At 41.8% G+C, this 24,798-nt stretch overlaps 1 protein-coding gene across 3 annotated transcripts in view; it reads right to left on the reverse strand.

Moving 5' to 3' along the window:
* BCAT1 (branched chain amino acid transaminase 1) overlaps window positions 1–24,798 on the reverse strand; it is a 102,662-nt gene that overhangs the window by 24,323 nt on the left and 53,541 nt on the right. For all 3 annotated transcript variants that reach the window (XM_060194539.1, XM_060194538.1, XM_016185920.2), the window contains exon 6: window positions 13,975–14,138. In XM_060194539.1, the coding sequence (XP_060050522.1) occupies window positions 13,975–14,138 (164 nt within the window). The remainder of the gene's footprint in view (window positions 1–13,974; window positions 14,139–24,798) is intronic.

Here is a 24,798-nt window from a genome sequence, read left to right on the forward strand (position 1 = left end):
CACTACCTCCAGTCTGTTTCACCAACAAAAAGACAGCTGAAGAGAGGAGAGGACTCCCCTAAGACTCACCAAATGCAACTGTGAGTCTCCATTGCTACTGACTTCAGAAGCTGCAGCAGCAAGGGGGAAGATCTGTGCTGACACCAGAGGAACAGAGAACTAACCAGGAAACTCAAGAGAAGATCTATACCTCCATGGCCTGGCGGTGAGGCTGTGAGTCTCTTTGCATAAACACTGGATTATATCTGCCTCACCCTGCTTTATCTCTTGGTCAGGAGTGAGGGATTAATCTAAGAAGCCTATGTATAGTTTAAAAGTCCTCAGGCTCCCATAGCCTACAGGGAAGAAATAGAACAAAAGAGGCTTTAAAGCCACTGAGCTCCAAAGCAGGGATTAAAATAATATTGAAACAACAGTTAACTTCCACCACTGTGAACCCTTTAATTACCTTACTGAGACACAAGTCAGTCCAGGCAATAGTGACCAGTAATTTGAAAAGTACTGAGAGAGGGACCTCATAACATACTATATAAAATGGTTAAACCAACAAGAAGAAATATTGGAGAAATGAACCAGGACAAGAGTCCAGCTAAAAGCCCCCAAAGGTTAAAGCACAAAATAACATTCAACAGTCAACATGCAAAGACTAGTTAAGCAAATAGTCACAGGAGTGAGTAAAGAGTTTGAGACAACTGTCATCAGAAATGCAGAAACAACAAATGAGACTCTGGAAGAAAACATTAATTATCTCAAGGTTATTAGAGAGATGAAAGCTGAAACAGCTAAGCTAAGAACACAACTAGCTGAACAAGCTAAAACAGTATCAGAACACGGTAACAAAATAGATGAACTCCAGAAAACAGCAGAGGGGAGAGAGAATAGAATAAATGGGGCGGAAGACAGAATTAGTAAGATCAAGGACATATTAGAGACAACTGAAAAAGAAGTAAGAGATCTCAAAAAGAGATGAAGAGATACTGAAAACAACAACACAGACCTATGGGATGACTTCAAAAGAAATAATATATGTATTATTGGCTTACCAGAGGAAGAGAGGGAGAGGAAGAAAGCATTCTTCAGGACATAATAGCTAAGAACTTCTCTTGTCTAGACAACATAAAAGACATAAAGGTTCAAGAAGCCCAGAGGGTCCCAAACAGAATTAACCCAGACTTAAAGACACCAAGACACATCATATTTAGAATGGAAAGGAATAAGGATAAAGAAAGGATCCTGAAGGCTGCAAGAGAAAAACAAAGAGTCACCTATAGAGGAAAACCCATAAGATTAGCAGCAGACTTCTCCACACAAACACTCCAGGCTAGAAGAGAGTGGCAAGATATCTATCGAGTACTCAATGAGAAAGATTTTCAACCAAGAATACTGTATCCTGCTAGACTGTCATTCAGACTAGATGGAGGCATAAAAACCTAAAACCTTCTCAGACAACCAACAGTTGAAGGAATCAACTATCACCAAGCCTGCCCTGAAAGAAGTTCTGAAAGGTCTCCTATAAATAGTCAGACCACCATAAATAGGCCATCTATCAGAGCACTCTAAAACTCTACAAGAATGGTGTTAAAATATCTTCAATCTTTGATATCAATAAATGTCAGTGGCCTGAATTCACCTATTAAAAGGATCAGAGTAGGAAGATAGATCAGAAAACACAACCACATAATATGCTGTCTACAGGAAACCCACCGAACTCAACAAGATAAAACAAAGACTTAAAGTGAAAGGATGGAAAATTATCAGATGAGATGGGGCATGTTCAGGGTGGTATGGCCGTAGACAGACGGAAAACTATCATATAAGCCAATGACCGACAAAAAGGGGCAGGATCAGCTATTCTCATATCTGCCATGATAGACTTTAAAATAAGTAAAATTAAAAGATAGGAATGGACACTACTTAATGCTCAGAGGATCAGTTGATCAAGAGGACTTAACAATTATTAACATCTATGCACCCACTGAGAAACCATCTAAATACATCAAACATAAACTGAAAGAGCTACAGCAATATATTAACAACAACACAGTCATAGTAGGGGACTTTAACACCAACTCTCTCAACTTGACAGATCATCCAGGCAAACAAATCAATAAAGAAATGAGGAGGGAGTCTGGTGGTAGTGCATCAGCTTAAGCGCACGTGGCTCAAAGTGCAAGGATTGGCGGAAGGATCCCAGTGCATGACCCCGGTTCCCTACCTGCAGGGGATTGGCTTCACAGGCAGTGAAGCAAGTCTGCAGGTGTCTATCTTTCTCTCCCCCCTCTGTATTTCCCTCCTCTCTCCATTTCTCTCTGTCCTATCCAACAATGACTACATCAATAACAACAATAACTACAACAATGAAAAACAAGGGCAACAAAAGGGAAAATAAATAAATATAAAAAAATTTAAAAAGAACATACTTTAAAAAAACGAGGGAGCTAAATGAGGAGACACATAAACTAGAACTATTGGACATTTTTAGGGTCATTAACCCCAAGAAAGCGGAATACATATTATACAAGTCTACATGGGTCATTCTCAAGGATAGATCACATGTTGGGCCAGAAAGATAGCATCAGCAAATTCAAGAGCATTGAAATCACCCCTAGCATCTTCTCAGACCACAGTGGAATTAAACTAACACTTAACAATCAACAAAAGCTCAACAGTACACTTCTTAACAACTACCAGGTCAAAGAGGAAATAAAGGAAGGGATCAAAATGTTTTGAGAGTTCAATGACAATGAAGACACAAGCTATCAAAATATTTGGGACAAAGCTAAGGCAGCACAGAGAGGGAAGTTCATAGCCATACAAGCACACATTAGGAAACAAGAAAAAGCACAAATAAACAGCCTGATTGCACATCATAAAGACCTAGAAGAAGAAGAACAAAGGTACCCTAAAGCAACCAGAAGGACAGAAATCACTAAAGTTAGGGCAGAAATCAATAATATTGAAAATAAGAAAACCGAGGAAGTAGGGTGGTAGTGCGGTGGGTTAAGCGCATGTGGTATCCAACAACAGATGAGTGGCTGAGCCAGCTATGGTATATATACACAATGGAATACTACTCAGTTATAAAAAATGGTGACTTCACCATTTTCAGCAGATCTTGGATGGACCTTGAAAAATTCATGTTAAGTGAAATAAGTCAGAAACAGAAGGATGAATATGGGATGATCTCACTCTTTGGCAAAAGTCGAAAAAAAAAAATCAGAAGAGAAAATACAAGTAGAACCTGGACTGGAATTGGCATATTGCACCAAAGTAAAAGACTCTGGGGTGAGTGGGAGTCGGGGGGAGAGAGTAAAGGTCCAAAAAAGGATGACAGAGGACCTTGTTACATGGAAAACTGGGAAATGTTATGCATGTACAAACTTATTTACTGTCGAATGTAAAACATTAATTCCCCAATAAAGAAAAAAAAATTTAAAGAGGGCTCTGAACTTGACTCCATCAGGACCTGAAAAGAGAAGAGGAAAAAGGGAGGGACATTAGGATGTAGTAATAGTGTTATGTGTGGCTTGGAGGGGAAGAGAGGACTGGACCTGGAAGAAAAAGGGGGCAATTATGTACAAATGTAGACACACAGTTTCAGACATGACAGTTAACCCATGTCTGCAGCCTTGAGAGAATGCTGTGGCTTGTAGTGGAGGGACTGGTGATTAAGAACTCTGGTGGTGGGAATGGTGTGGAATTATATCCCTGTTGACATGTAATTTTTGTAAACCAATATTAAACTACTAATAACACTTTTTAAAAAGAAAAGAAAAACAACAACAAACAGAGAAGTGGTGGTCAGAGTGGACATCCTAGTCTTTTTCCACATGTTAGGATATAGTTTCAGTTTCACACTGTTGGTCACAGTATATGCCCTTGGTTATACTGGATTCTGTTCCTCCTGTACCCATTGAAAGGGCCCAGGTGGTGGTACAATGGTTAAGCTTACATATTAAATTGCACAAGGATTTAAGCCCCTGGACCCCACCTACAGGGGAAAGCTTCAGGAGTGGTGAAGCAGGTCGGAAAGTCTCTCTCTCTCTCTCTCTCTCTCTCTCTCTCTCTCTCTCTCCCTATCTTCCCCTCCCTTCTCACTTCTCTCTATCCTAATATATCAAAGGAGCAATGGATTTGTACTGCAGGCACTGAGTCCCAGTGATAACCCTGAAAATCTGCTTTACTGCTTATGAAGTAAACCCCCCTGGGGGTGGGGGGCGGGGGCTCAAACTGAGATTCTTTTATGAGTTCTTGCACTTTTTTACTATGTGCACTTAACCCACTGCACTACTGCCCAGCCCCTGAGAGAGTAAGATTGAAAGAAATAAAGGAAGAAGAAAGAAAGAAAGAAAGAAAGAAAGAAAGAAAGAAAGAAAGAAAGAAAGAAAGAAAGAAAGAAAGATGGTTCATTGCACTGTGCTCTCTAAGACAGTTATCTGTGGTATACAAAGGTGCATAACTAGATGCCTTTTGAAAATTCTGCACAAAATTTATTTATTTATATATTTATTTAATGGTTTATTTATTTATTTTTACCTCTAGGGTTATCACTGGGGCTCAGTGTCAGCACTACAAATCTACTGCTCCTGGAGGCTATTATTCCCATTTTGTTGCCATTGTTGAAGTTGTTATTGTTATAGTTGTTACAGCCATTGTTGCTGTTGGATAGGACAGAGAAAAATCAACAGACGAGGGGAAGACAGAAAGGAGAGAAAGATAAGACACCTGCAGACCTGATTTACTGCTTGTGAAACGACACCCCTGCAGGTGGGGAGCTGGGGGCTCGAACCAGGATCCTTCTGGCAGTCCTTGCACGTTGCGTCATGTGCAATTAACCTGCTGCACTCCCGCCCGGCCGCCACAAAATTTAAATTTAAAACTATTTTTAAAAAGAAAGAATAAAGAATTGATAGTAAAAAAAATAAATTTCCCAGGCTGGGGGGTGGGCGGTGAATCCACCTACCAACATCCATGTCCAGCAGAGAAGCAATAACAGAAACCCTACTTCCTGCACCCCAAAAAAAATTTTGGTCCATACTCCCAATGGGTAAAGGATAAGGAAGATGACCAGAGGGCTCTGAACCCCAAATCCACCAGAACCAGAAGTATTCTTGATTTTTATATCATTACTCAAAGGGAGTTGAACCTAGGAAACACCAGAGAAAGCCAAAAACCTTTTTTCTTTACTTATTCTTTTCTTTTCACTAATACTTTTTTATTTATACAGTGGAAATATTGATAAGATTACAAGATAAGAAGGGTACATTTCCACACAATGCCCACCACCAGAACTCCGTATTCCATCCCCTCCCCTGATAGCTTTCCTATTTTTTTTTATTTCTTTATTGGGGAATTAATGTTTTACATTCAACAGTAAATACAATAGTTTGTATATGCATAACATTTCCCAGTTTTCTATATAACAATACAACCCCCACTATGTTCTCTGTCATCCTCATTGGATCTGTATTCTCCCCACCCACCCACCCCTGTGTCTTTGGTGCAATACGCCAATTCCAGCTCAGGTTCTACTTGTGTTTTCTTTTCTGATCTTGTTTTTCAACTTCTGCCTGAGAGTGAGATCATCCCATATTCATCCTTCTGTTTCTGACTTATTTCACTTATTTCACTTAACATGATTTTTTCAAGGTCCATCCAAGATCGGCTGAAAAAGGTGAAGTCACCATTTTTTACAGCTGAGTAGTATTCCATTCTATATATATACCACAACTTGCTCAGCCACTCATCTGTTGTTGGACACCTGGGTTGCTTCCAGGTTTTGGCTATTACAAATTGTGCTGCCAAGAACATATGTGTACACAGATCGTTTTGGATGGATGTGTTGAGTTTCTTAGGATATATCCCCAGGAAAGGGATTGCAGGATCATAGAGTAGGTCCACTTATAGCCTTCTGAGAGTTCTCCAGACTGTTCTCCACAGAGGTTGGACCAATTTACATTCCCACCAGCAGCATAGGAGGGTTCCTTTGACCCCACAACCTCTCCAGCATTTGCTGCTGTTACCTTTTCTGATGTATGACATTCTCACAGGAATGAAGTGGTATCACACTGTTGTCTTTATCTGCATTTCTCTGACAATCAGAGACTTTAAGCATTTTTTCATGTGTTTCTCGGCCTTTTGGATCTCTTCTGTGGCAAATATTCTGTCTATGTCCTCCCCCCATTTTTGGATGGGGTTATTTGTTGTCTTGTTGAGATTTGCAAGTTATTTATATATTCTGGTTATTAGCCTCTTGTCTGATGTATGGCATGTAAAGATCTTCTTCTCCCATTCTGTGAGGGGTCTCTTGGTTTGGGTAGTGGTTTCTTTAGCTGTGCAGAAACTTTTTAATTTTATGTAGTCCCATAGGTTTATGCTTGTCTTAGCCTTCTTTGTAATTGGATTCGTTTCACTGAAGATGTCTTTAAAATTTATGCAGAAAAGAGTTTTGCCAATATTTTCCTCTAAGTATCTGATAGTTTGTGGTCTAACATCCAAGTCCTTGATCCACCTGAAATTTACTTTTGTATTGGGTGAAATATAGTGGTTCAGTTTCATTCTTCTGTGTGTTTCAACCCATTGTTTCCAACACCATTTGTTGAAGAGACTCTGCTTTCCTCATTTAATAGTATGGACACCTTTGTCAAAGATTAGATGTCCATAGGTGTGGGGGCTTACTTCTGGGCTCTCAGTTCTATTCCACTGGTCATTGTGTCTATTCATGTTCCAGTACCAAGCAGTTTTGATGACAATGGCCCTATAATACAGTTTGAGGTCTGGGAGTGTGATGCCTCCGGTTCTGTTCTTTTTTCTCAAGATTGTTTTGGCAATTCTAGGTCTTTTCTGGTTCCAGATAAACATTTGTAGCATTTGTTCTATTCTCCTAAAAAATGTTCTTGGGATCTTGATGGGGATAGCATTAAATTTGTAGATGGCTCTGGGTAGCATATTCATTTTGATGATGTTAATTCTTCCAACCCATGAACATGGAATATCTTTCCACTTCTTTGTGTCTTTTTCAATTTTCTTGAGTAGTGACTCATAATTTTCAGTACGCAAGTCTTTCATTTCTTTGGTTAGGTTTACTCCTAGATATTTTGTTTTTATTTATTTATTTATTTTTTGTTGCTATAGTAAAAGGAATTGATTTCTGGATTTCAATTTCTTCTAACTTAGTGTATGCATAGACGAATGCCACTGACTTTTAAATGTTAATTTTGTAGCCTGACACCTTACTGTATTGCCTGATTTCCAAAAGCTTCTTGCTGGATTCCTTAGTTTTTCTATGTATACTGTCATGTCATCTGCAAATAGGGAGAGTTTAACTTCTTCTCTTCTAATCTGTATCCCTTTAATTCCTTGCTCCTGCCTGATTGCTATGGCAGGAACTTCCAACACTATATTGAATAGTAATGGTGATGGTGGGAATCCCTGTCTAGTACCTGATCTGAGTGGAAATGCTTCCAGTTTTTCACCATTGAGTATGATGTTGGCTGTAGGTTTGCTATATATATATATATATATAGACTCCACTATCTTCAAGAATTTTCCATCTATTCCCATTTTTGTGGTGTTTTGATCATAAAGGGATGTTGTATTTTTTCAAAGGCATTCTCTGCATCTATTGATATGGTCATGCGGCTTTTGGTCTTGCTTTTGTTGATGTGGTGGATCATGTTGATTGATTTACGCATATTAAACCAACCTTGAATGACTGGGATAAACTCCACTTGGTCATGATGAACAACCTTTTTAATATACTGCTGTATCCAGTTAGCTAGAATTTTGTTCAATATTTTCGCATCTGTGTTCATCAGAGATACTGGTCTGTAGTTTTCTTTTTTTGGTTGTGTCCCTGTCAGCTTTTGGTATCCGAGTGATCTTGGTTTCATAGAAGCTAGAAGGGGAAATTCCAGTGTCTTCAGTCTTTTGGAAGACTTTTAAAAGTAGAGTTATTAGTTCTTCTTTGTAGGTTTTGTAGAATTCATTTGTAAAACCATCTGGTCCAGGACTTTTATTTTTGGGAAGATTTTTGGTAACTGTTTCAATTTCATTAGTTGTGATGGGCCTGTTCATGTTATCTACTTCCTCCTTACTTAGTTTTGGGAGTTGGTACGTGTCTAGGAAATCGTCCATTTCTTCCAGGTTCTCTAGCTTGGTGGCATATAGTTGTTCATAGAAGCCTTGCATGATATGTTGAATTTCTGCGGTGTCTGTTGTGATAACTCCTCTTTCATTTAGTATATGATATATTTGGGTCTTCTCCCTTTTATGTTTTGTGAGTCTGGCTAAAGGTTTGTCGATTTTGTTCACTCTTTCGAAGAACCAACATTTACTTTTGTTGATCTTTTGTATGGTTTTCTTATTTTCAATGTTATTTATTTCTGCCCTAACTTTAGTGATTTCTGTCCTTCTGGTTGCTTTAAGGTTCCTTTCTTCCTCTTCTTCTAGGTCTTTAAGATGTGCAATCAGGCTATTCATTTGTGCTTTTTCTTGTTTCCTAATGTGTGCTTGTATGGCTATGAACTTCCCTCTCTGTGTTGCCTTAGCTGTGTCCCAAATATTTTGATTGTCATTGAACTCTCAAAACATTTTGATCCCTTCCTTTATTTATCTTTGACCCGGAAGTTGTTAAGAAGTGTATTGTTGAGCTTTTGTTGATTGTTAAATGTTAGTTTAATTCCACTGTGGTCTGAGAAGATGCTAGGGATGATTTCAATGCTCTTGAATTTGCTGATGCTATCTTTGTGGCCTAACATGTGGTGTATCCTTGAGAATGACCCATATGGACGTGAGTATAATGTGTGTTCCAGTTTCTTGGGATGAATGACTCTGAAAATGTCACAATAGTTCTAGTTTATCCATCTCTTCATTTAGCTCCCTTAGGTCTTTATTGATTTTCTGCCTGGATGATCTGTCAAGTTGAGAGAATAGGGTGTTGAAGCCCCCTACTATGATTGTGTTGCTGCTACTATATTGCTGTAGCTCTTTCAGTTTATGTTTGATGTATTTAGATGGTTTCTCAGTGGGTGCATAGATGTTAATAATTGTTAAGTCCTCTTAATTGACTGATCCTCTGAGCACTAAGTAGTGTCGATTCCTATCTTTTTTAATCTTATCTATTTTAAAGTCTATCGTGTCAGATATGAGAATAGCTGTTCCTGCCCTTTTTTGGGCCATTGGCTTTTATGATAGTTTTCCGTCCTTTCACTTTATGTCTATGTTTGTCTTGTTGAGTTCGGTGGGTTTTCTGTAGACAGCATATTATGTGGTTGTGTTTTCTGATCTATCTTCCTACTCTGATCCTTTTAATAGGTGAATTCAGGCCACTGACATTTATTGATATCAAAGATTGAAGATATTTTAACACCATTCTTGTAGAGTTTTAGAGTGCTCTGATAGATGGCCTATTTATGGTGGTCTGACTATTTATAGGAGACCTTTCAGAACTTCTTTCAGGGCAGGCTTGGTGATAGTTGATTCCTTCAACTGTTGGTTGTCTGAGAAGGTTTTAGGTTTTTATGCCTCCATCTAGTCTGAATGACAGTCTAGCAGGATACAGTATTCTTGGTTGAAAATCTTTCTCATTGAGTACTCGATAGATATCTTGCCACTCTCTTCTAGCCTGGAGTGTTTGTGTGGAGAAGTCTGCTGCTAATCTTATGGGTTTTCCTCTATAGGTGACTCTTTGTTTTTCTCTTGCAGCCTTCAGGATCCTTTCTTTATCCTTATTCCTTTCCATTCTAAATATGATGTGTCTTGGTGTCTTTAAGTCTGGGTTAATTCTGTTTGGGACCCTCTGGGCTTCTTGAACCTTTATGTCTTTTATGTTGTCTAGACAAGAGAAGTTCTTAGCTATTATGTCCTGAAGAATGCTTTCTTCCTCTCCCTCTCTTCCTCTGGTAAGCCAATAATACATATATTATTTCTTTTGAAGTCATCCCATAGGTCTGTGTTGTTGTTTTCAGTATCTCTTCATCTCTTTTTGAGATCTCTTACTTCTTTTTCAGTTGTCTCTAATATGTCCTTGATCTTACTAATTCTGTCTTCCGCCCCATTTATTCTATTCTCTCTCCCCTCTGCTGTTTTCTGGAGTTCATCTATTTTGTTACCGTGTTCTGATACTGTTTTAGCTTGTTCAGCTAGTTGTGTTCTTAGCTTAGCTGTTTCAGCTTTCATCTCTCTAATAACCTTGAGATAATTAATGTTTTCTTCCAGAGTCTCATTTGTTGTTTCTGCATTTCTGATGACAGTTGTCTCAAACTCTTTACTCACTCCTGTGACTATTTGCTTAACTAGTCTTTGCATGTTGACTGTTGAATGTTATTTTGTGCTTTAACCTTTGGGGGCTTTTAGCTGGACTCTTGTCCTGGTTCATTTCTCCAATATTTCTTCTTGTTGGTTTAACCATTTTATATAGTATGTTATGAGGTCCCTCTCTCAGTACTTTTCAAATTACTGGTCACTACTGCCTGGACTGACTTGTGTCTCAGTAAGGTAATTAAAGGGTTCACAGTGGTGGAAGTTAACAGTTGTTTCAATATTATTTTAATCCCTGCTTTGGAGCTCAGTGGCTTTAAAACCTCTTTTGTTCTTTTTCTTCCCTGTAGGCTATCGGAGCCTGAGGGCTTTTAAATTATAAATTGGCTTCTTAGCTTAATCACTGACTCCTAATCAAGAGATAAAGCAGGGTGGGGCAGAGATAATCCAGTGTTTATGCAAAGAGACTCTCACAACCCCACCACTAAGCCAGGAGGTATAGGTTTTTTCCTAAGTTTCCTGGTTAGATCTCTGTCCCCTGGTGTCCCTCACTCCCGCTGCTCCAGATTCTGAGGGCAGTAGCAATTGAGACTCACAGTTGCACTTGGTGAGTCTCAGGAGAGTCCTCTCCTCCCTTCAGTCTGTTCCCCTTGTTGGTGGAACAGACTGGAGGTGGTGTCTCAGATAAACTCCAGACTGTTTCCAGACACTTATCTCTCCTTAGGCTCCTCTCTGTCCACCAGCCACAGGTATTTGCACTCACCGGTGATTTGGTGGGTTCCTTAAGTCATTCTAGTCCTGTCTTTTTTCAGTTCCAAGTGGTCTCCTTTGATATTCCTAGTTGATCCAGGAGAGGAGAGGAGAGGAGAAGAGAAGAGAAGAGAGGAGAGGAGAGAAACAGATCTGCTGCTGCTCGTCCAGACACCTTTTTCCTTATCAGAGAGCAGAGGAACAAAAAGGAAGGATGATCAGAAATAATTGGTGTATGTGTCTTAGAAAAGAAGGCAGGACCAGAGGAAAAAATGAGCAAATATATATATAGCCAACCCATGTCTGTGACCTTTGGAGAACTACTGCAGTTTCCAATAGAGGGGATGGGGACACAGAACTCTGGTGGTGGGAACTGTACAGAATTATACCCTTGTTACCTTAGAATTTTTTTAATCAGTATTAAATCACTAATAATAAAAGAAAAAAAAGGAAGAACAGAAGGTGTATTGCACCAAAATAAAGGACTCCGGGGTGTGGGGTGTGGGGTATTAAGTCCTGGAACATGATAGTGGAGGAGCACTTAGTTGGGTGTTTAGAATGTTATGCAGAAAATTGAGAAATGTTACACATGTACCAACTACTCTATTTTACTGTCAACTGTAAACCAATAATCCCACTAATAAAGAAAAAGAAAGAAGTAGTTTCCTGTGTGCTAAGACATAGGCAGGCAGCAGGGTCCCAAATCAGAAAGAACAAAAGTGGGGCCAGTTGGTGGCATACCTGGTTTAGTGCACATATTACAATGTGCAAGGACCCAAGTTCGAGCTCTTGGTACCCATCCAACAGGGGGAAAGCTTTGTGAGTGGGAAGAAAGTGTTGCAGGTGTCTATCTTTCTCTCTCCCTCTCTGTCTCCCCCTACCCTCTCAGTTGCTGGCTGTCTGTATCCAATAAATAAAGATAATTTAACTTTACAAAAAAAAAAGAAAGTGGCAGGAGTCAGGCGGTAGTGCCGCAAGTTAAGCGCACGTGGTGCAAAACGCAAGGACCAAGTAAGTGTCCCGGTTCGAGGTCCCAGCTCTCCACCTGCAAGGGAGTCACTTCATAGGCGGTGAAGCAGGTCTGCAGGTGGCACAAAGTGCAAGGATCCCAGTTTGAGCCACTGGCTCCCCACCTGCAGGGGAGTCACTTCACAGGTGGGGAAGCAGGTCTGCAGGTGTCTATCTTTCTCTCCCCCTCTCTGTCTTCCCCATCTCTCTCCATTTCTCTGTCCTATCCAACAGCAAAGACAACAATACTAGCTACAACAATAAAAAAACAACAAGGGCAACAAAAGGGAATAAATAAATAAAAATATATTTTAAAAAGTGGCTCTGAATTTAGTTAAGTGCCTTTAGAATCTTTCTACCTGTGATGGGGCATGGATAGATTTGAAATTGTCAACAGATTCCATAACCAATCCTTGCTTTTGTTGTAGGTAGGGGGGAAAAACAGCTGAGAAGCAGATAATAGCTATAGATTTCCCTCACACCCTGGCCTCAGGCACTGGACAGTCCTCCCTGAATCCACCTGTTTGATTCAGGGAGCACCCCACACACACACATATTCCCCCCACCAGGAGTGCAGCCCATCAAGAATGTGAATGCACCAACCATTCACACACACACACACAGAGATACACACACACACACACAAGCATGCAGGAGCACACAAGCGAGAAAGACCCTATTCCTCACATGCAGGGGAAAGCTTTGCGAGTGATGAAGCAAGGCTGCAGTTATCTCTCTCCCTTCCTCTTTATTTTTATTTTATTTTATTTTTCGGAGTTAATTTAATTTTATTTTATTTATTTTCCCTTTTGTTGCCATTGTTGTTTTATTATTGTTGTTGTCATTGTTGGATAGGACAGAAAGAAATGGAGAGAGGAGGGGAAGACAGAGAGGGGGAGAGAAAGACACCTGCAGACCTGCTTCCCCACCTGTGAAGCGACTCCACTGCAGGCGAGGAGCCAGGGGCTCAAACTGGGATCCTTAAGCTGGGTCTTTGCACTCGCTTTGCGCCATGTGTGCTTAACTTACTGCGCTACTGCCCAACCCCCTATTTTTGAAATTTTTTATTTTAATCTTTTTTTAATTTATTGGATAGAAACAGCAAGAAATCGAGAGGGAAGGGAAAGCTAGGAAGAGAGACAGAGAGCCACCTGAAGCCCTGCTTCACCACTTGCAAAGCTTTCCACCTGCAGGTAGGGACTGGGGGCTCAAACCCGGGTCCTTATGTGCTGTAACTTGTGCACTGAACTGGGTGCATCACCACCCAGCCCCTCTCCCCATCTCTATCTTCCTCATCTCTCTCAATTTTTCTCTGCCCAATCCAACAATGGGGGGAAAAAATGTCTGCCAGGAGCAATGGATTCGTGACGCCAGCACTGAGCCACAGTGATAATATTGGAGGCAAAGAAAATTAAATAAATAAGAGAGAGAGAGAAGGACCCATGCTGGTTAGCCCGGCTATCCCCCAGCTCCCTGCAAAGGGACACTCTTCATGCAAACCCAAGTTCACCCCTGAGCTAGTCTCACACTTTTCAAACGCTCTTTAATTTCCAGCCAGCTACATATGGCCTCAGAGGCCGGCTACAGAGCCAAGCCACAATGTCCCTGGGCCAGCTGGCAGCAGGGATGGAGGACTGCAATCTGTGAGGACGACGACAGCGATGAAGACGGCTCTTCAGAGAAGCAGGCACCTGCCCCAGACAGGCCTCTTGGGAGCCAAGTGACAGCTCAGCTGTGCTGCCAGATGCTCCATCCAGGATGCCAGCCACCAGCCTGCAGCCAGAGGACCAGCCTGGGCCATGCATGCAAAGTAAGGCTTTCCATTCCTGCTTGACTTTCTTAGCTTAGTGCTAGGAACACCTGAAATTGCAAACTAAACCAAGAATGAAATAGAGCATTGCATTCATTCCTGTCGAGTGGGTTGCACTGATCCAGAATGAGGGCTGATGTACTTACCCTCCCATTTTGCAGTCCCCAGTGCCTCCCTTCCAAGCTCGGACATACTTCGGATTGGCCCACAGGGACACTGGGTTAAAGGTCCCACTGGAAAAATAAGGTCCCACGGGGCTCAGGATGACAAAGATGAGGGCTTTGGTGGGCTTCTTGACCCCAAGAGAGGGCTGCAAGAGAGTAAAAGGACACACTATCAACTTAAACAGGCAGACACCAGTGGTAACGTCCAAGCTCAATCGAATGTCCAACCCTCCTGAAGGGGTGTCATCTGTGGAGAGGAGGTCCTCCTTCTAAAGCTGAGTTATACAAAACCCAAAACTGTCTAGGGGCCAGGTGGTGGCACACCTGGCTGAGTGCACACATCACAATGTGAGAAAACCAGAGTTCGAGCACCCTGGTCCCCACCTGCAAAGGGGGGAAAGCTTCATGAACGGTGAAGCAGGGTTACAGGTCTCTCTCTTCCTCTCTTGCTTCCCCCTCCCCTCTCAGTTTCTCTCCATCTCAATCCAAAAACAAAAATTTAAAAGGGTCTTAGAGCGCAGAGTCCTGAAGTGTCGTTTTGCTTCACTTTCTTATTAGGATTTAGAGAAAGGGTCTAAGGAATTATTTTTGTCTATGAGGTTTTTAGAGAACTACAGGTTTTTGGTTTTGTTTTGTTTTGTTTTGTTTTGTTTTGTTGGTTTGTTCAACAGCCAGCTCTATCCTACATTGCAAAGCTGTATCAATAGGATTTGCGGTTTGGGGATGAAAAAAAATGGTATCAGTGTTTCTAACTCCCCCCTCTCCAGCTGGCTCAAGATACAAGAGGGACTCTAGCAGGTGGGGGAGGGACCTGTGTCACTATCAGTCTGACTGTAACAGGTACTTTGGTGGGGCATGGGGACAGCTAACTGGGGCCATTCCCAGTCCCTTCCAGTGGGGTTCTAGACTGACTCTTACATGGAGGATTCACAAGAGAGACAGTCATATTTTTATTCTTTTTTTTTTAAACTTTAAAAACTGTTTATTATTGGATAGAGACAGAAAGAAATTGAGATGGGAAGGGAGGTAGAGAGAAATGGGGGGAGAGAGACCGGCAGCCCTACTCCACCACTTGTGAAGCTTTCCCCCTGTAGGTGGGGACCAGGGACTTGAACCCGGGTCCTTGCACACTGTAATGTGACTGCTTAATCAGGTGTGCCACTACCTGGCCCCCAAGACAGTCATTTTTCAGAGAAATGAGCATTTATTAAGGAGAAAATAAGGACAGAAAAAGAGAAGAAAGTTCAAGTCATGCAAGCATTAATGGGGGCAGGGTGGAGAGAAAGAGAGAAATGCTAAAGCCCCAAGCTTTCTGGTTATTCCAATCAATTAGTCCCTTCTGAGCAAGGCAGGGCCCTCAGGGGATGAGCTTCAGCCTTTGTCTCCAGGTGTCACACCTGCCTCCATCTGCATGTTGTGGGCTTTGCAGTCAGGGAGGAAGGGAGGGAGCTGGGGCAGGATATGCAGACACACTTGGGCTTCTGGACCTGCCCCTGGGCCTTCTCCTGGCTTCCTGTCAGGAGGTGGTGCAGAGTGCAGAGGGAGGGTGCTGCTGGACCAAGCTGCCCTCCAACAGTACCTGCCAACAAAACTCTCAGGCAAGATAAGGAGTCTATCTATAAGGCAGAGGAGAAAGGACTCCAGGAACTAGAGTTACAAACAGTCAAGAGAAGGTGGTCTTTCCCCTAAACACTGAAACATCCTCAGTCCACATTGCAAAAATCATTCCAACTCCTAAAGCACAAACACAATCATATGTGATTATGGTCGGTTGTTTGAGGAAGAAACTAGAGCGACTGAAAGTTCTGGAGGGTGACAGATGAGGAAGGTGGGGGAGGAAAGGTCAAGGAGTCCTCTGGTGCAATCCAAGAACCCAGAAAGTAAGAGAACAAGTCAGGACTGTTCCTTTCAGATGCCAAATGGGATCGGAAATGCTTGTGGTCAATTGGGCAGAGCCAGAGCCGGGGCTGGCTAGGGGCGGGGGCAGGGGTGGGAGTTGAGACATGGAAAGACAAAGAGAGGGAAGGGGAGAGGGAATGACTCCATTCTAGTCCATTGTGTGGTCAGTGACTAATGCAGTAGTCTGAAGGTGAATCTAAGTTTTTTCTTTTCTGTCTCAATTTTAATTATATCCATTCCTTCAGCTACCCATCTGTCCCTGGCCCCAGGACCTCTGCCCAGCTCATCATGAGCCTGGTCACATATCTGCAATGTGAGAAGTGTGTGGTGGGGTGTGTGGGTGTGTGTGCGCATGATGACACCACCAGCGAAGCTTGCTGGCCTACGGGAGCAATTCTGTGAGAAACTTGACGGCTGGGATGGGCTGGGTGGCCCAGAGAGACAGATGATGGGTGAGGACATAAAGTCATGGAAGGAAGTCAGGTGGCAAGTAATAACTGGTTTTGATCTATTGCTTTTGTTACTGTTTGTTCTGTGATGGGGCTGACTACCCACTTAATCAAGAAACAGAAGCGCAAAGACCGGTTCGAGCCCCCGGCTCCCCACCTGCAGGGGAGTCGCCTCACAGGCAGTGAAGCAGGTCTGCAGGTGACTTATCTTTTTTTCCCCCTCTCTGTCTTCCCCTCCTCTCTCCATTTCTCTCTGTCCTATCCAACAACGATGACATCAGTAACAACAACAATAATAACTACAACAATAAAACAACAAGGGCAACAAAAGGGAATAAATAAATAAATATTTTAAAAAATTATTTTTCCCTTTTGTTGCCCTTGTTGTTTTATTGTTGTAGTTATTATTGTTGTTGTCGTCATTGTTGGATAGGACAGAGAGAAATGGAGAGAGGAGGGGAAGACAGAGAGGAGGAGAGAAAGATAGACACCTGCAGACCTGTTTCACCGCCTGTGAAGCAACTCCCCTGCAGGTGGGGAGCCGGGGCTCGAACCGGGATCCTTATGCCGGTCCTTGTGCTTTGCGCCACCTGCGCTTAACCCTCTGCTCTACAGCCCGACTCCCCAATAAATAAATATTTAAAAAATAAAAATAAATAAATAAAAAGAAACAGAAGCCTTGGGGGCAGGTGGTGGCACACCTGGTTGAACACACATGTTACAGTGCACAAGGATACGGGCTCAAGCCCCCCACCCCCCATCCCCACCAACAGGGGGACATATTCATGAGTAGTGAGGCAGGGATGCAGGTGTACCGCTGTCTGTCTCCCTCTCTATCTCCTCCTCCCCTCTTGATTTCTGGCTTTCTTTATCCAAAAAATAAAGATAATAAAATAAAAAAAAAAACAGGAGCCTCAGAGCCTCACTTGTTTCTTACATTGTTTATTGACTGCCTACTTCTTGGTGAAGGTATAAGGATGCATTCCCTGGTGCTTTGGGGCTAAATATTTAAACCGGTTCTATACAGTTTTAAAATGGTGAATAAGACAAATTAAAAAATTATTTAGCTACAACAATAAAACAACAAGGGTAACAAAAGGGAATAAATAAATATTTTTAAAAGAATTTTTAAAAATAATAATAATTAGAGCAGGAGTAGATAGCATAATGGTTATACAAAGAAACTCTCATGTCTGAGGCTCCCAAATCCCAGGTTTAAGCCTCTGCACCATCATAAACCAGAGTTGAGCAGGGCTCTAATAGAAAAAAAAAATCACTTTCACTTTAGGAAGAAAAAATAATTTAAAAATGTAATATATATGACACAGACCCAATCATTTACCTTGCTTCTAAGATTTGGAGTAAACTGGCAAACATTTTATTAGATATCCTGGACTTAGGGGAAAAAGTCAAACTCAGATTTTGCTTTATTTTCTGTTTTTTGTTTTGTTTTGCAAGCCATGTTCTAAAAAAATAATAACAATCCCTCAAGATCACAGAAAGCTCCTAGGTGAATTTCATCTGACAGGTAAAGCTGCAATCATTCCACAAGGTGGTGGTAGAGAGAACATGCTGGTGGATGGGAAAAGCAATGATCCGATGAAATCTGTCTCTAGAGAAAAATGTCTCCACAAACCTTTAATGTCTCTATTATTACCAAGCAGGTGAATGGCAGACTAGACTCTTATGTTGCTGAGAGAGCATGTGTTTACATGTACAAACATTTTACTTTCTGAAAAAAAATTTAATTGGGGGTATTAATGGTTTAATCAACAGTAAATGAAATTGTTAGTTACATGTGTAATTTTTTTTTTTAATTGCCACCAGCGTTGTCACTAGAGCTTGGTGCTGACACTACAAATCCACTGCCCCCAGTGGCCATTTTTTCCCTTTGAGAAGAGATAGAGATAGATAGGGGAGACACACACACAGAGAAAGTGCTGAAGACCTGCTTCACTTGTGAAATGTCCACCCTGCAGATGAGGAGCAGGGGCTCGAACTCAGGTCCTTGTGCTTGGTAATATGTGTGCTTAACCACCACCAGGCCCCCATGTGTAAACTTTCTCAGTTTTCTGCAAAACACTCCCACCCCCCAGACTAGGTCCTCCTCCACCATCAGGCACCAGGAACTGAAAGTTCCCCCACCCCACTCCCCAGAGTCTTTTACTTTGATGCAATTCACCAAACCCCACTCCAAGTTCTGCTTTGTGTTTTCCCTTTCTGAAATTTAAGCAAAGCCAGCAGTGGCACTGTCCCTGATCACAGCTCAGTCACCTTTATCCTGATTTTATACAGAGGTATGTCTCTAGGAAAGGAACTGAGTGATTGACTGTAAAATGATCACACTGTGTAAAGACTAAGAAACTGTTGGAAACTTTTGGAGGCAGGGCTACAGAGTAGCAGCAGCTGCGTTTTGAGGAAAAACAAAGACAATCACCTAAAAATGCACCAAGACAGGTCTAGAATTACTTTGGGAGCCCACCAAGTCAAAGATAAGTGCAAACGTGTGTGGCTCATAGAGAGGAGCAAAAGGAGAGATTCCTGGGGCTAAAAGCCCATATCTACTCTCGAGCGGCTGGTAAAAGCCTGGTAGTCTGCCAGTTGAGGCACCACCTCAGGTCTGAGTTTTATCAACAAAAAGACTGCTGAAAACAGGAAAAAACATCCTAAGTCTCACCAATTGCTGCTGTCCCCCTTGGAGGCTGGAACAGAAGCAAGGAGGCCATATGCTGACACCAGGGGGGCAGAGAACTGACCAGGCAACTCAGGAGAAGATCGGTACTCCTGGTGGTCTGGAGGTGGAGCTGTATAGTGGGAGCCTTTCCTGTTGTTCTCCTGACCTGAGAACGCAACAAGATAAGACTAGGACTTCTTTGGGGACCCATGAAGTCAGCAGTGAACCACAAACATGTGGACAGAGAGGGGCCTAAGGAGAGATTCCTGGAGCTAAAGCCCGTATCTACTCCCAAGTGGCTGGTAACAGTTATCAAACACCTTCCCAAGAATAGAAGTCCTGGTCCAGATGGTTTTACAAATGAATTCTACAAAACTTTCAAGGAAGAGTTAATACCTCTACTTTTAAAAAAAATTTTATTTATTTATTTTATTTTTGTTGCCCTTGTGTTTTTTTAATTTTTTTTAAATTCTTTTAAATATTTATTTATTCCCTTTTGTTGCCCTTGTTGTTTCACTGTTATAGTTATCATTGACGTCATTGTTATTGTATAGGACAGAGAGAAATGGAGAGAGGCGGGGAAGACAGAGAGGGGGAGTGAAAGATAGACAACTGCAGATCTGCTTCACCGCCTGTGAGGTGACTCCCCTGCAGGTGGGGAGTCAGGGGCTCGAACCAGGATCCTTGAGTCGGTCCTTGCTTTGTGCCATGTGCGCCCTTGTTGTTTTTATTGTTGTTGTAGTTACTATTGTTGTTGATGTCGTTGTTGTTGGATAGGACAGAGAAAAATGGAGAAAGGAGGGGAAGACAGAGGGGGAAGAGAATCATAGACACCTGCAGACCTTCATTGCTTGTGAAGCGACTCCCTTGCAGGTGGGGAGTTGGGGGCTCGAACCGGGATCTTTATGCCGGTCCTTGCACTTGGAGCCACCCACTTGCACTTAACCCGCTGCACTACCGCCCAATCCAAAAGGCCTTTCTGCATGAAAGCCCCCATCTCTTATACCATTCTTTATCTTTTTAATGTTTATTTATTTATTTATTCATTTTGCCTCCAGGGTTATTGCTGGGGCTCAGTGCCAGCAAAGTCACCGCTTCTGTGGCCTTTTTTTGTTCTTTCAACTTTTTGGGTAGGACAGAGAGAAATTGAGAGGGGAGGGGAAGGGAAGGTAGAGAGGGAGAGAGAGGGGCCAGGTGGTAGTCCTTACCAGGCCCTGTCTGATTTTTCCATCATGAACCAGCACCTTGATCTGTGCAGAATAGACGCTCAGACCCTGCTCCTACCCACGGACTTGTTAATTGTGCCATTGATCTTGGCAGAGTAGAAAAAGTGCCTGCTATTTTTGGACACTTCAGAATTTCAAGCACACTTGAAGATGCTATAGACGAACACTTTGCACTTGAGATTTTATTCCCCCCTACAGTTTTTATTTTTTTTATATTTTTTATCATTTCCTATTTTCAATGATAAAATGTATTTATTTCACATGATATAGAGAATATCGTGAGGGGCCGGGTGATGGCACTCATGTTACAGTGCACAGGTTCAAGCTCCTGGTCTCCACCTGCAGTGGGGAAACTTCATGAGTTGTGAAGCAGGGCTGCAGGTGTCTCTCTCATTCTTTATCTCCCCCTTCCCTCTGGATTTCTGGCTGTCTCTATCCAACAAATAAAGATAATAATAAAAAATATAAAAAGAGAGAATATCACAAGAATAAAGAGGCTAGAGCACTATCTAACTATGTGGTACAGGTCTTGCCCTCTGCCAGTGAGCTAGTTCTTCAGCTGCTCACCCCCCCCCCCCACCACCGGGGGTTAGTGGTGGTGGTATCACACTTGCCTGGATTGACTTGTGTCTAAGTAAGGTAGTAAGAGATAACAGTTATGGAAATTACCAGTTGTTTCAATGTTATCTCAATCCCTAAAGTGAAGCACAGTGGCTATTAATCCCTCTTAAATTCTTATGTTCTTCCCTGTAGGCTATGGGAGCCTGAGGGCTTTTTAACTATAAGTAGATTTTTTTTATCTTAATCACTCAATCCTCACCAAGAGCTAAAACAGGGTGGGGGAGAAATAGCACAATGGTTATGCAAAGAGACTTGTAGATAGCACAGGGGTTATGCACAGGGACTTGTACACCCCAAGTGTCCAAAGCCCTGGGTCCAATTCCACGCTTAGCCAGCAGCCAGAGCCAAGTCAGGCAGCAGTCCTTGGCCCTTAAGAGTTTCAGGACAAATCCTGTTTGTACTCTGTGGGTTCTGAGGCAGTTATCCTGAGGCAATTATTCACTTTGTCTCCTAGTTCATCAGAACAATTTGGGTCTTTTTCTATTTCCTTGAATAATGACTTATAAATTTCAGTTTACAAGTCTTTCACTTCTTTGGTTAGGTTTTTAATCTATTTATTTATTTATTCCCTTTTGTTGCCCTTGTTGTTTTATTGTTGTAGTTATTAATGTTGTTATTCATGTTGTTGTTGTTGGATAGGACAGAGAGAAATTGAGAGGGGAGGGGAAGACAGAGAGGAAAGATAGACACCTGCAGACCTGCTTTACCGCTTGTGAAAATCTCTTCCTAGAAAGGTGGGATTTCAGGGCCCAACTGTAGCAGAAAAGGCTCAGCAAGCTGAGAAATGGATTAGCTCACACTAGGGTCTAGAAGGCAAAGGAACACAGCAGTTAGGTGGAAGATTGAGGGTAATTCTGCCCAGGCTGAGGCAAATCAGAGACAGAGGAGAGGAGGGAGTCTGGAATAAGAGGAGTATTGTTCAAAAACAGAAGCATGGCCTTTTCCTTTCCTCCTCCTCCTTCTCCTCCTCCTTTCTTTAAATTCAAACAATAGCCTGTGTTTTGTTTTGCTTTGTTTTATTTTAAGCAGAGTACTGCTCAGCTCTGACTAATGGTAGTGCTGGGAATTAAACCTGAGACCTCAGAGCCTCAGGCATGAGAGTCAGAACACCCTCCCATAAAAAAAATAAAAATAAAAATAAAAACTGTCAGGAGGCAGATGGTGGTGCACCAGGTTAAGCGCACATAGTACAAAGTGCAAGGATACTAGTTCAAGCCTGCTGCTCCCCACCTGCAGGGGGGAAGCTTCATGAGTGGTAAAACAGGGCTGCAGATATCTTTGTCTCTCTCCTTATCCTCCTCCTTCCCCTCAATTTCTGGCTGTCTCTATTCCAGTAAATAAAAAAATAAAAGATAATAAAAAAATTTAAATATGGGTTACAGGGGACTGTGTGGTGAAGCAGGTCTGCAGGTGTCTATCTTTCTCTCCCCCTCTCTGTCTTCCCCTCCTCTCTCCATTTCTCTCTGTCCTATTCAACAATGACGACATCAACAACAATAATAACTATAACAACAATAAAAAACAAGGACAACAAAAGGGAAATAAATATTAAAAAATTAATAAGAAAATCTTACAGGGCCTTGTGGTGGTGCACATGATCAACCACTACTTTTATGATGCACATGAACCCGGGTTCAAATCCCCAGACCCCCCACCTGCAGTGAACAGTGAAGCAGGTCTCCAAGTATCTCTTTCCCCCTCTGTCTCTACCTTCCCTCTTGATTTTGCTCTGTCTCTATCCAATAAGTGATAAAATAACAAAGTAAATAAATAAAATATATTTAAAGAAATAAAAATCTTAAGGCCCTTCTTATTTAAAAATTAACAAAGAGAGTATCCACTTTTTTCTTTGTTGTTGCTGAATGTCCAGTGTAAACTATCTTAACTCTCTGAGGCAGACCCAGAAATAAAGAAACTTGGTCTTGTCCTCCACAGGTAAATGCTGACAGTTGTAGTGAGTGAGGCTATACTCAAAGAGACATGCTGTCCTGTGTGACTGTGTGCGGAGGAGAGCCATCACAAAGTTGAGTGTTGACAGAACAAGGGTACAAGGGGGAAGTTACCAGCTGAAAAGACCAGGTGGGTCTATCTTTACCCACCTAGTAAATTAAAAAAAAAAAAAATCACCATCAGCCTATACTCTACAAAGTAGAGTGAAGTTTAATAGAAACATAAATTGGTTTCGGGGCTGGGTGGTGGCATACCTGGTTGAGCACACATGTTATACTGTGCAAGGACCTGGGTTCAAGCCCCTGGTGCCCACCTGCAGGGGGAAAGCTTCACAAGTGGTGAAGTAATGCTGCAGGTGTCTCTCTGTCTCTCTCCCTATCTCCCTCTTCCTGTCAATTTTTAGCTGTCTCTATCCAATAAATAAAATCAATAAATAAATAATGATAATAAAAAAAATTAAAAAGAAATATAAATTGGTTTATATTTAAGTTTAGAAGATAGTATGAAATACCCTGAAGATGCTGAAAATATACCTACCTTATGATCTAGCAATTGCACTTCTTGGGACCTATCCAAAGAATATGAAAAAATTAACATAGAAGTGATGTACAGGGGCTGGTTGGTGGCACAGCCGGCTGAATGCACATTAGGGTTGCAAGGACCCAGGTGCATATTCCTGGTGCCCATCTACAGTGGGGAAGCTTTGCAAGCAGTGAAGCAGTGCTACAGTTGTCTCTTTCTCTCTCTCCTTCTGTACCTCCCCCTTTCCTTTCAATTTCTATCTCTAGCCAGTAGATATATATATATATATATATATATATATGTATGTATGTATGTATATATATATATATATATATTTGAAATATTCTTTAAAAAGTGATGTCCACCCCAATGTTTACTGCAGCAGTACTGACAACAGCAAAGATATGAAAGTAACCAACATGCCTGTAGAGACATGACTGTATAAAAATGTGGCATGTTGATACAACTAAATATTACTGAGCTATAAAGAGATAGATTTCTAGGGCCAGGCAGTAGTACACCTGCTTAAGCACACACATTATAGCAGTGCACAAGGACCCAGGTTTAAGCCCCTGGTTCTTACCAGGGAGAAAAAGCTTCACAGGTGTCACATGAAGCAGGGCTGCAGGTGTCTCTCTGTATATCTTCCTGTCTTCCCTCCCCTCTTAAATTCTCTCTGTCTCTGTCTAGTAATAAATAAATAAAAATATAAAAAGTTTAACAAAGAGATGTATTTCTGTCATTTACAGTACAATGGAAGGAACTCAAGGAGACTGTGTGAAAAAAAATAAGTCAAAAAGAAAAAGACAGATATTGGATAATTTCAGTCATATGTGCAAAATAAAAAGACAAAATTGATGAACAAACAAAATGAACATAAACCAGTGGATATTAACAACCAATTGGTTGCCTGAGAACAAAGAGAAAGGAAGGCAGAAATAAGAACATGGTGTGTTTTATTTAACAACAAAAAAAAAAGTTTGGGAAATCACTTGACTATTATAACAATCTGCCCCTTCACACACACACACGCACACACACACTGCACTGCTCAGCTCTGGCTTATGGTGGTGCGACACCGCCCAGCTGCCCCCCCCCCCCCCAAACATCATCTTATTCCACCATACGGACTTAGGTTCCCCAATCTCCCCTTAGTAATCTTCTCTTCCCCTCTGAGTCTCTGATTATGCTGTGACAGACACTGAAGGTTCAACCTATATTATGACCAAGTCTTCTACGGAGAACAATGTTAGACAGAAACCTCTAAGAAGGCAACTCTGTGTTCAATTTGAATGACTAAGATAGCTGCAAATAAAATAAATACAAAGGACAGGGTGGTGGCACATCTGGTTGACTACATATGTTACAGTGCCTAAGGACCTGGGTTCAAGCCTTTGGTTCAAGCCCTGGGTTCAAGAACCTGGGTTCAAGCCCTACCTGCAGGAGGAAACCTTTATGAGTGGTA

This window comes from Erinaceus europaeus, chromosome 7 (assembly GCF_950295315.1).
Source record: "Erinaceus europaeus chromosome 7, mEriEur2.1, whole genome shotgun sequence".
In the NCBI taxonomy this organism is placed as follows: domain Eukaryota; kingdom Metazoa; phylum Chordata; class Mammalia; order Eulipotyphla; family Erinaceidae; genus Erinaceus; species Erinaceus europaeus.